Source organism: Leptonychotes weddellii, chromosome 14, assembly GCF_054177405.1.
Source record: "Leptonychotes weddellii isolate Sample4059 chromosome 14, ASM5417740v2, whole genome shotgun sequence".
Lineage (NCBI taxonomy): Eukaryota > Metazoa > Chordata > Mammalia > Carnivora > Phocidae > Leptonychotes > Leptonychotes weddellii.
This window is the reverse complement of record NC_138382.1, coordinates 12,080,466-12,092,870: the sequence shown is the minus strand read 5'-3', so window position 1 is coordinate 12,092,870 and position 12,405 is coordinate 12,080,466. Positions and strand designations below refer to the sequence as shown.

Genomic DNA, 12,405 nt, shown 5'->3' with positions numbered 1-12,405 from the left:
TCTCTCTCTCTCAAATAAATAAATAAAATCTTTAAAAAAAAAAAAAAGAAACTTGAGATACCAAGACGCCACTTTTTCACTCAAGGAGAATATAAAGAAATAATTGTTTAATAGGGTGTTAAGTGAAGTACTAAAGTAGAAAGGTTAGGACTAACCTGTTCCCTCACACACAGACCACAAGGGTTAAGAGACTGAACATAGTCTTACCATTTCTCTCATCCATTTCCTTTTTTCCATCCCTCCAGGCTTTACCATCTCTTAACTGAACTAGTCTAACACCTTCCTAACTTTCTCCCTGCTTCCAATCTCACTTTTGCCAACCTAACTTTCACTCTTCTACCAGAACGATCTTTTAAATTGAAATCAACATACCTGGAATATAGTAGAAATGAATAAATATCTACTGAATAATTAATATCACTCCCCTCCTTAACACAATTCAGTAAATTCTTAATTTAGAGAGGTGCTTGCAAACGTTCCTACTGATTTGTCCGTACTGAGAAGGGAAAAGAAAACACATAAATCCCTGAAGGTATGATTCAGTAAAATGCACAAATGTAAGATGTACAGCTTGATAACATTTTACATTTGCATAAATACATGTCCACCACTCAGATCGAATATAGAAAATTTTCATTTCACCCAGAAATGTGTTCTCACGTTCCTTCTCAGGTCAGTCCTCCTTCCCAGAGTTAACCACTATTCTATCTTCAATCACTATACATTCGTGTTGCCTATTCTTGAACTTCATATATTCAATGCAATCATATAGTATGTACTGTGATTTACTGGAGTATCATTATTTTATATCCAGTCCCCTTTCTTTTTTTAAGATTTATTTGTTTATTTGAGAGAGAGAGAGAGCGGTGGGGAGGGGTAGAAGGAGATGGAGAGAGAGTCTCAGACTTCCCCTGAGTGTGGAACCTGATGCAGGGCTCGATCTTACAACTCTGAGATCATGACCTGAGCCAAAATCAAGAGTCATATTCTCAACCAACTGAGCCAACCAGGCACCCTGGCCAGTCACCTTTCCTAGAATATCTCAGATAGAAATTTCCATCCCAAGCTCAAGACATCCAGTGGCCACTCTCAGGGCCCACTCTCCATACCGATTTCTTTGCTTACACCAAAACCTATTTCCTATAGATATCAATCTCAAAAACAAATTCTCATTAAAGGAAAGAAGATACAGATCATGTATATCAAGGAAAATATCCTCATGATTTATAACTAAGAGGTTATATCTGTATAAACATATGTTTGAGAATTGACTAATCAGATGTCACCTTGATTCAAGAAATTAATTGCCTAATAGTGGACCATCAGAGCCAAAGACAAATTTGCCGTGAAGATATGTGAGCAAAAGGAAAATATCCAGAAGGAATGGAAGAAAACTTAGCATTAACTGAGAGCTTATTATAGTCTAGGCAAAGTGCTAGCTAAGCACCGCAATATGCCACATTATTGCTCTAAATTGGTATTACTTTTTTTAAAAGATTTTATTTATTTATTTGACAGAGAGAGCGAGAGCGAGCGAGAGAGCACGAGCAGGGAGAGCAGCAGAGGGAAAGGGAGAAGCAGGCTCTTGCTGAGCAGGGAGCCCAATGCGGGGCTCAATCCCAGGACCCCAGGATCATGACCTGAGCCGAAGGCAGACGTTTAACTGATTTAACCATCCAGGTACCCCCGGTATTACTTTTTTTATTTTTTTATTTTTTTAAAGATTTTATTTATTTATTTGACAGAGAGAGACACAGTGAGAGAGGGAACACAAGCAGGGGGAGTGGGAGAGGGAGAAACAGGCTTCCCGCTGAGCAGGGAGCTCGATGCAGGACTCGATCCCAGGACGCTGGGATCATGACCTGAGCCAAAGGCAGACGCTTAACCAACTGAGCCACCCAGGTACCCCCGGTATTACTTTTTTTAAAAATTTGTCTTTGTCCCAGCAGCTCCACTTCTTTAAATTTATCCTAAAGATATATTCAAACGTGAACAAAAATATAATGAGAACTACCCGAATATGTGGGAATTATTAAATAAATTATACTAAGTCCATATGGTTGAGTAACACAGAATCTTTAAAAATATACTCAAGATATATTTAGTGAAAAAATAAATATTCAAAATATGAAGTTTTCTTTTTTAAAGCAGGCTACGAGTCCATAGCTATGGTGTGATACGAATTATGTGTGTGCATATATGCATGAGTACATGTGCTGATGGGATATATGTATTAATACACACACTCATTTACATTTCCCCACACCGTGACTACAAGTGCATATTTCAGAATAACCTTTGTCAGTAATAATCTATTTTTTCATCTTTGCCAAATGGATATGCCAAGATATAATGTTATTTTAATTTAGATTTTTATCTTTTTTTTTTAATTTTATTTATTTATTTGACAGAGAGAGACACAGCGAGAGAGGGAACACAAGCAGGGGGAGTGGGAGAGGGAGAAGCAGGCTTCCCGCGGAGCAGGGAGCCCGATGCGGGGCTTGATCCCAGGACCCCGGGATCATGACCCGAGCCGAAGGCAGACGCTTAACGACTGAGCCACCCAGGGGCCCCTTAATTTAGATTTTTAGATAGTAGTAAGTATTTTGCAAATCTTTGATTCAGAATTAATGAGGATATGACAGGAAAAGTACTAATACTCTGCTGGTGGTAGGAAAATTGATAGTTACTTTCAGGGGCAATTTGAAAGTATCTATTAAAATGTTACCTGAAGATACTCTATGACAACCAATTCCATTTTTCAGGATCTGTCTTAGAGAAACAACTTGCATATATATATCCAAGGACATATATACACACTGTAACATTGTTTGTCATAAAAAAACAAAAATAGGGCGCCTGGGTGGCTCAGATGGCTATAAAGATTATATGGTATTTTTTTTTTATCAAAACCAACTAATTTATATAATGAAGAGCTACATACCTACATGGCTAGGTATATCTAAACTAACTCATATGTAGTATAGTAAACATAGAAATCTTTAGCCAAATTTACAGTTAATGAGTTTAAGTGCTGGCTCATGTTAAGTTCCATACACATCAGAGTACACAAGTGAAAAAATCTTGTCTACTTGGACAATTTTTACTGTTTAAACCGTTTGGAATCTAGTGGATTAGGAACTTGCCTTGTTGGTTTCAGTTACAACAGACTTCATTACATCAGAAATTCTATTTGTTGTTAACCTTTAAAGAAATTCAGACCTAGGAGGTAGGTCATAAATAACTAAATTTTAGCCAATCTGACTATTTCTTGCCCTTAATTTTAATAAGTATTAACTATTGTTAACTTTCATATAATGCTTTACCTTATAAATGTGATCATTTGCAACAAAAGCATTAGTTTATGAGAAAGCATACATAAATATTTCCCTTTAGGCTAATAGTTAAAAGGATTTTAACAGGATATTATTCTAGAAACATAATCTATCTCATTTCATTTTTTTTGTTTTGTTTTAAACAATTATACTCCAGGAAAGAAAGTAAGGGAGGGAATGGTATTTGGTAATAAAAAGACAGCTAAACTTAAAATACTCTAGAGCTAGGAGAACTTTTATGGTGAATTTTTAATAAAGACAGGTATTTTTTTTTCCCCTCTTTCACAAACTAAGTTTATTTATACTTTCTTAATGAAGTAAAAGAAACTTAGCCAGTTATTTCCCTCTTTGTAATAGCTAACATAAATGTGTAACTTCATTACTTCCTCCCCAGGAAAGATTTAATGGTGGGATGTTTCTTTCCTTCCATTTTCCTTTTTTGGCTAGAAATAGAAGAATGAGAAGGACTGTCTTCAGTGGTGTTTTTATGTTACTCTGCCTCTTCAGTGGTAAGTCATTAAGAAAACATAAATTAGGGGCGCCCGGGTGGCTCAGTTGGTTAAGCAACAACTGCCTTCGGCTCAGGTCATGATCCCAGGGTCCTGGGATTGAGCCCCACGTCGGGCTCCCTGCTCAGCGGGGAGCCTGCTTCTCCCTCTCCCTCTGCCTGCCACTCCCCCTGCTTGTGCTCTCTCTCTCTGTCAAATAAACAAAATCTTTAAGAAAGAAAACATAAATCAAAAAGAGGGAAAATTATCTAAAAGATTGCAGAATTACAATATCAGTGGAGGAGGACCTTAAATAAGGTAATTAAGGTGTATATAGCAAGGCCTAAGGAAGCACTTTTAAACAAGTAGTGCAACCTAACACTTACTGAGCATATACTATATGCCAGGAACCGGTCTAAACATTACATTTGCTTTAATTCATTGAACCCTCATGACAACCCTATGAGTTAAATCCTGTTATTTCCCATTTTATAGATGAGAAAACGGAGCTTCTAGATAGCCCACTTGTTGCTATTGTTATAACTAAGCTGGAGCTAACCAAATGAGTCTGGAAGCTCTTATAGATAGGCAAAGAGGGGCACTTGGGTGGCTCAGGTGGTTAAGCATCCATTCTTGATTTGGGCTCAAGTCATGATCTCAGGGCTGTGAGACTGAGCCCCATGTTGGGCCCCCTGCTCAGCAGCACAGAGTCTGCTTGTCCCTCTCCCTCTGCTCCTCCCAAACTCTCTCTCGCTCTCTCTCTCTCTCAAGTAAAATCTTAAAAAAATAATGGCAAAGAAAACAAATTAATTAAACCAAATAAGCATAGACACAGGCCTTCTAGCACTTTTCCTGTTAAATGTGCTCTTCTCCATCATCTCCAGCATTCCTTCATTTATAAAAGAACCAATAAAGGAGATAATAGGGCACTTTCAATTCCTTTTATAGGATTCCTAAGGCCCTTCATACTAGGTAGATATGCATGAAGGTAATACCTCCAAACAGGCATGTTCAAGCACCATTATGGGAATTCTCCCTCTCAGTGAAGTGGTAAGATGATAATGAAGAGAGTTACTCTATGCTGAACCCAGGATTTTCTTAGAGTCACAACATTTAATGAACAAATGAGTCACCTGGGAATCTTGCTAAAATGCAGAACCTGATTCAACAGGTCGGTGTGGGGCCCGAGTTTGTGTGTCCAACAAGCTTCCAAGTGATGGAAGATGTGTTGGTCTGGACACCACATTTCATTGGGAAGAATCTAGAATGCATCCCAGAGATAAATAAAATTCTAATATTGAGACTTGGAGACCACGAGCAGCAAAGACTGGGGTCACTAACTGAAATGCCTCAAGCATCTGGTCAGCTCATATCACTGGGGGAAGCTAGCAAACAATGAAACAAGAGTGGGGAAAGCCAGTGCCCAGCTACACAGTTTGCTGTCATAGCGGAAGGAGAGCCCAGCAATCACCAAACCTTCTGATTCTTCAAGAGAAACCAGAACTCAGGTTTGTAGGAAAACTCTCCCCATTTTTTAATATTCACAACTGATTTTTGAAAGCTCTGTGCATGTTAAACAAACCAGTCTGGCCCCTGGACCGCCAGTTTGTGGCCTTTGGCTCCCACACCCCCCTCATCACTAAGTACAGCACACAACAGGGAGGGCACTGGGACACTCACACAGCAAAGCTTAGGTCTCGGCTGCATTGTACATCTTTCTACCAGCCTCCTGGAAAAAACTGTAGAGAGGAGCATATGAATAGGTAGAAAATCACACAAGAACATCTTCAGGGTCTTGAGTATCATGAAAAAATGAGTCAGGAAGGGGACTGCATTAATTTTGCCAGATACACAGGGAAGATGTGAGGGTAAAAGAAGAAAGTTCAGCATAAAGAGAAACCTTGAAGTAAGGAGTGGTTATTTAAAAAGCTCACCATCTGGGGTGCCTGGGTGGCTTAGTCGGTTGAGTGTCTGACTCTCGGTTTCAGCTCAGGTCATGATCCCAGGGTCCTGGGATTGAGCCCAGTGCCATGATCCGCGGTCACTATGGAGTCTGCTTCATATTCTCTCTCTCTCCGTCTCCTTCTGCCCCTCACACTCGTGCTCTCTCTCTCTCTCTAAAATAAATAAATAAAATCTTTTAAAAAATAAAATCAAATAAAAACTAAAAGCTCACCATCATCATGATTTTATAATATATATTTAAATAACTAGATATGATCTACAATATACCTTTAAATAATTATATATAAAAAAATCTTTTGGATGTTTCCTGTTAATAAATAAAGTCATAGAATAGTATAGTTCAGAATTAATCATGTAAAGAAACTATTCATTTTACTTAACACCCGAAGCTTTAAATTTAGTTGTCAAATTGGAATATATCATGTTATATTAATGTTAATAAAACCAACAATCAGTTTTCAGATAAAAAGACACTGGAAGAAAGGAAACGGGATCTGAGAAATATTTATAAATACTTAGGCAATTGAACAGATATAGACAACAAAAAAGCCTAAAAATTAAGGTATCATCTTCAGCCATAAAGAATGCCAGAGCCAAGGTTTTAGGAAGAAGGTTATGGATACTAGGTGTGGGATCAGGAGGAGGAAGGGCCCTCTGAGACGGAGGGAAAGAAGCTAGAGCAGATCTCCCCCAGGAAAACAGTACATGGGCCTCAGGCAAGGCAGAGAAAGAGCTAGCCTCCTCCGAGCTCTCCACCTTGGAGGGACCACTGGCACCGAAAGTCCAAACCATGCAGTGGATCTCTAAGGGCAAGTGGTGAGATTGAGAAGCCATAAGTGCAGGAGGAAAACTATCTTGGACACATCTTAAAGAACTAAGCAGCCCCAGTATTCTGGGCAGGCAATGGACCCAGAATCTAGTAAGAATCAAAATATCCAGAAAGAAAAGGACAAGATCAGGAGGTTTGGGATACAAAAAAGGTAGGCAGCTCTAGGACACGGTGTGCTTGCTTAGAACAAGGGCCTTAGATTGCAATAGACCTTTTTAAACTCCTGTCTCTGCGACTCGCACAAGCTACTTAAAATCTTGAGGCTTAGTTTTCTTTTATGTGAAATGTGAGCAATGATAATACCTGCCCAGAGGTTTCCTGTGAGAAATGACTGAGCTAATGCGTGTCAATTGCCGAGCAGAGTCCTTGGCATAAGCTTAGTTCTTAAAAACAAGTATTTGTTGATGGATTGTTGATTATGGATTGAAAGTCTGGCATGCTCAGAGAGAGAACCAACGGGAAATTTCCAAAGTATCTTGAGAGGAGGTTGGACTTGTAGAGAACAGTCAACAGAGGTTAATTATCAGCCATTATCAGCCTCATCAGCCAGACTATTTTCTCTTAAAAGTGATATTTTCTAACCCTGAATATGGCAGACGGAGATGGAAAATACAATGTGCAAAATGTCTAGTAAACTCTTCTTTTGGGTTGTCAATGAATAGCAGCAACACGGCAATGGTCTTCTTATGTTAAAAGATGGGAACTATGAACAATGAGACAGATTTGGTCTAAGTTTCAGAAGAATCTTTGAACAATCTGAGGTGTTTTTAATGGGGACGAGTCACTAGTCAAGGCTCCCTGCAGAAGTTGGTATAAAGGAAATTTCTGAATTCAGGGGAACTAGTGGTTCTCAAACACTGGTCCAGATCACACGCCCTCAGCTGTTTCTGCATATCTGAAATACACATTTCCGAGCCCCACCTCCTACAGATTCTAACTCAGGTCTGTAGAGCCTCTGGGAATCTGTGTTTATTTTATTTTAACTGTTTATATAAATGGGATGCATGGTCAAATTTGGAAACCAATCTTCTAGATAATGGCTTCCAATCTTACCTATGTTGACTAAGTTCAAGAATCTCGGGCTATTTCTATGTAACCAAAATGAATAACATTTTAAGCATTAAATTTAAGTGCTGAAGATAACCAATATGTAAACATTAATCAGGCAATAAATAGTCACAGAGAACTACTATATATATATTTTTTAAGATTTTATTTATTTATTTGACAGAGAGAGACACAGCGAGAGATGGAACACAAGCAGGGGGAGTGGGAGAGGGAGAAGCAGGCCTCCCGCTGAGCAGGGAGCCCGATGCGGGACTCGATCCCAGGACCCTGGGATCATGACCTGAGCCGAAGGCAGACGCTTAATGACTGAGCCACCCAGGCACCCCGAGAACCTACTATATATAATGTACTGTCTTAGACATTGAAGTGATGGCCTAATAGTGAATGGATGAAATTAAATTTTCTGCCTAAATAACTGGTTTGATTTAATGAGGCACTGAGGAACTCAGTAAGTTTTTACCAGCTAAATTGTTTAGACCACCTGGCTTCATATCTAATTAGTATCTGTTCTGGGGGCTTCCAGTTCATGAATGTAGCATATGCTTTGACATTGCCCCCATTTTCAAAATAAAAATAATTTTAATTTATATGAGTTTTTAGAATTAATTTTTTAAATATTGCTTACCTTTTTAAGTTGAAAATCACTATTATCACTATTTTTTCTCTCTCTCTTGCTTGCTGGTCTCACTTCTATTTTCCCCTTATTTTTTTTTTCTCCTATACTTTGGAGATGTTAGAGGTATGACTTGCAGATTATGCAACCTCTCAATGCCCTTCCATGGATGTCTTTTGGATTTGGGAACCTGCAGAACAAAACCTGGTCAGTATTGCATGAAACAGACTCACCTAAGAGGTAAGTCTTGACACTTACAAAAAAAATTATTGAAAATCAGTATAGGAAAAATCCCTACATAAAAGCAAACATTCACTGAACATTTACTACATGCCAAATGTCATACTAAGGGCTTTACCTGGGTTACATTATGCCAACAAAATAATGATATGAGCTGGATCTTGTCACTATCACCATTTTATTTTTTTTAAGATTTTATTTATTTATTTATTTATTTATTTATTTATTTATTTGAGAGAAAGAGAGAGCATGAGTGGGGAGGAGCAGAGGGAGAGGGACAAGCAGACTCCCTGCCGAGCATGGAGCCTGAGATGGGGCTCAATCCCATGACCCTGAGATCATGACCTGAGCCAAAACCAGGAGTCAGATGCCCAACTGACTGAGCCACCCAGGCGCCCCAAGGATCTTGTCACTATCCCCATTTTAAAGATGAGAAATCTGAGGCATAGGGAGATTAAGAAATGTGCATGATGTTACACAGTGGGTAAGTGTTGGAGCCAGTATTCAAATGCACGAACTTTGATTCCAGAGTGTAGGCTCCTAGTGAATGTATGTACTGCCTCATGGACACCACGCCCAGGAAGCCAGCCTTGCCTGCATGGGTTAAAGAGTAAAAGCAAATATCCGAATGATGAAAACCTTAAAAGAAAATGCTGAAGAAGATACCTGAAGTTTGAAAGAGAGGAGGCCTCTTGAACATCCAAAAGACAGAGGTTGTAAAGGATATGACACATAAATTTGAATACTTCAATATTTTAAAATTTATAAAATGAATGACAACCCCAAAATTTAAAAGATAAAGAATAAACTGGATGAAAATAGTTGAAATATAAATAACAGAAGAAAATATATAATACCTATCCAGAGTAAAGAACTTCCAAAAACAGTTTTTAAAAAGACCCAACAATCAGGGCGGGGGGAACAAAAAAGTTTGCTAAAGGAAATGTAGGGACAGTTTTCAGAAGAAGAAATATAAACATGACCTAAAAATATAAAAATATAAATAGCTGCTCAACCCATCAGTAAATATCAAAGAAATGCAAAATTACAGAAATAATATATTTTTTTGACCCATCAGATGATAAAAATTATGAAAGCTTTATTATGTCATGGGTTAGTGACAGTATGGGGAAATGAGAACTCTCATACATTTCCAGTGACAATTTAGATTAGTTTAGCATTTCTTTTAAAGATTTATTTATTTATTTGTGAGAGAGCACGCACACATCAGCAAGGAAAGGGACAGAAGGAGAGGGAGAAAGAGAATCCTCAAGCAGACTCTCTGCTGAGCACAGAGCTTAAAGCGGGGCTCCATCTTATGACCCTGAGATCGTGACCTGAGTTGAAACCAAGAGTCAGACGCTCAACTGCTTAAACCACCCGGGTGCCCCTAGTTCAGCATTTTTTTGGACAATTTGGGAATTTCCATTAAACTTTTAAATGAACACAGCCTCCTACAAAGCAATTCGATTTCTCAGTGTCTACTGCAGAGAAATACTTTACACGTGACACAAAAAAGCACGTTCTCAAAGTTATCCCTGGAGTATTATATTTAATAATAAAGTAATGGAAATGACCTAAATGATCGTCTACAGGAGAGTTGTTACTTAAACTATGATGTATATTCAGGCCATGGAATGCTATGCAACTAGATCCCTTTGTTAACATTGGGAAAAAATCTCTAAAATATTGTTGAGCAGAAGAAAAGTCAGTTGCCAAACAGTACCAATGGGCATACCAATTATGAATAAAAACCTCCATGAAGCAAAACTCTAAATTCCTCTATGGAATTGGAAGGAGAGAACAAAAGTTAGAGCAGATCAAAGTTAGTTGGGAGAGAAGAAGAGAACTTGAGGGTCCTATGGGATGGGTTTTGATATTAAGAGGGTTATTTGAGGTTTTTCAGCCTGTCTAGCCTGAGTCCTCTCTCTACGCCCCACGTTCCCTCGGGCTCACACCTCTGCCAGTCAGAGCCCCTTCCTTGTGGAAAGGGAAAGGGGTCAAGGCCCCCTGGAGCCATGAGATGCTGGTTCAGAGTGATTGCTCTTCTCTTCCTAAACACGGACAGATTGTTATCAAGGGACTAAGTACCAAGGGACTCTGCACAGGAGGAAGAGTCTGGGAGCTGATGTGTCAGAATACTGACCATAGTTCTTGGTGCATCAAGGACCTGGTTTGACTGCAGGGCTGTGGGCAGAGCTATTTCCTAACTTGGAAATTTTGTGGTGAAACAAATAGAAATGGAACTTAACACTTTTGATGGCTTTATGAATAGGGTTTCTCATCTTTGATGCTACTGACACTTTAGCAGGCTAATTTTTTGTTATGCAGGGCTGGTTTATGTATTGTAGGATGTTTAGCACATCGCTGGCCTCTACTCACTACATACCTGTAGTATCTTCCAAGTTGTAACAACAAAAATGTTTCTGGCTGTTATCTAACATCCTGGGGGTGGGAGGCAAAACTGCCCCCCAGTTGAGGGACTACTGTTCTCCCAAGTTTCCAACCATCATATGTTTTGCTGCCTTTGGGGAACTGTTCCTCTGTGTTCTCCCTCCAGACCAGTGAAGCTGGGGATGCTAGGATTAGAGGACGGTACTGTCACTTATTTTGCACGTGTGTGTATTTTTCATATTTTCTGCAGTGAGCATGCATTCCTTCTGTAATCAGGGGGAAAATTAACTGAGGTCAAGGACCCTCGTCCATTTCTGAGAAGCACTTACACATCTAAATGATCCCTTCTGTAGCTTCAGCCCTCTGAGTAACTCATGACCTGGGTTATGCTGGGGAATGAGAATGAGAACTTCCCAACAGCTAATGCTTCAGAAAGTCTCACACAGTCAGTAGCAACTGCCTGGCTTTTATCATCTAAGTTTGAAAGCTATTTTGTTTTGAAATTTCAAAGCTTTTACTGCAGCGTACCCATCTAGAATACACTTAGGTGGGAGTTCTTAAGGGCAAAATGTATCCTGATAAACCTAGGATTTTTTGCTTTGCCTTTTTTTTTAACCTGTTAGTTACTTGAAGCATCTGAAGCCAGGTAGGCTGGACCTCGCACCCTACTTCTTCTTCTTCTTCTTTTTTTTTTTTTTTTTGACTGAGGTCTATGCCTGGTGTGGGGCTTGAACTCACGACCCCGAGAGAGAGTCACATGCTCTATTGACTGAGCCAGCCAGGCACCCCAACCCCTACCTCTTTTGTTTCCTTCAGGTGGAATTCAGTGGTATTCCATTTTGGGCTGCACAGAGACCCATGATGACTGCTTCAAGAAAAAGACAACGTCTTCTGGAATGCGTGTTACTTACTGCTGCCATCGCACCCTGTGCAATTTCTGAGCCAGTGGCCCATTTCCAAGTTGCCTGACGGGCCAACAATCTCCAAGTCTGACCTGGTCATCACAAGACAACAGGCTACCACTAAGGGGCCCTCTGCGAACACCTCAGATCTTTGCAGGTCATGCGAGTTGTGGTCTGAAACCAACTCTGGTTTTCAAGGGGCCTCACTTCTTCCCTACCACCCCAAACTCCTCCCAGAAACATCCTTTTCAACACCATGTCTCTCCTCTCCTCTTTCTGCTTAATTCCCCTTCTGGTGATTTCAAAGCTACCAAGAAGTAAAAATGTAATTCCCTGAGTCAAATTATGCATTGTCTCTAGTTTACTAGTTTTCTTAAAGATTGCCACATTCCAAAATACGGTTACAAATGAATTGTATCATAAGATGCTAAGAGACATGAAAGTGTTCATTTGGTTTCCAAAGCAAACTGCCTTGCTCTTTGGGGGGCAATTTATAGCATAGGAGAAAGTGATTTAACAAATACCATAGGAAAACTAAGCCACAAATAAGCAAACCAGGCCTGTGAGAACT

General features: G+C 39.5%; 2 protein-coding genes across 2 annotated transcripts in view; one reads left to right on the top strand and one right to left on the bottom strand.

The window, feature by feature from the left end:
• Positions 1-2,864: 2,864 nt before the first annotated feature.
• The window catches only part of C14H9orf85 (chromosome 14 C9orf85 homolog), a 109,069-nt gene continuing 99,528 nt past the window's right edge, over positions 2,865-12,405 (bottom strand). The window contains exons 4-5 of the transcript XR_014139936.1: positions 8,311-8,488; positions 2,865-5,940 (exon numbers count right to left, since the gene is read on the bottom strand). The gene's annotated coding sequence lies outside the window, so the exon portion shown is untranslated. The remainder of the gene's footprint in view (positions 5,941-8,310; positions 8,489-12,405) is intronic.
• Positions 6,692-11,970, top strand: C14H9orf57 (chromosome 14 C9orf57 homolog). Its single transcript, XM_006729505.2, has 3 exons — positions 6,692-6,768; positions 8,423-8,538; positions 11,749-11,970. Exons 1-3 carry the CDS (start codon positions 6,692-6,694, stop codon positions 11,871-11,873), a joined length of 318 nt encoding a protein of 105 aa, XP_006729568.1. The 3' UTR covers positions 11,874-11,970.

Excerpts from the sequence above, each read along its gene's own strand:
- C14H9orf57 (XM_006729505.2), top strand. The coding sequence starts at position 6,692 with ATGGACCCAGAATCTAGTAAGAATCAAAATATCCAGAAAGAAAAGGAC. Across the intron at positions 6,769-8,422 it reads AGGTTTGGGATACAAAAAAG|AGGTATGACTTGCAGATTAT; the intron begins GTAGGCAGCTCT and ends TGGAGATGTTAG. Across the intron at positions 8,539-11,748 it reads GAAACAGACTCACCTAAGAG|GTGGAATTCAGTGGTATTCC; the intron begins GTAAGTCTTGAC and ends TGTTTCCTTCAG.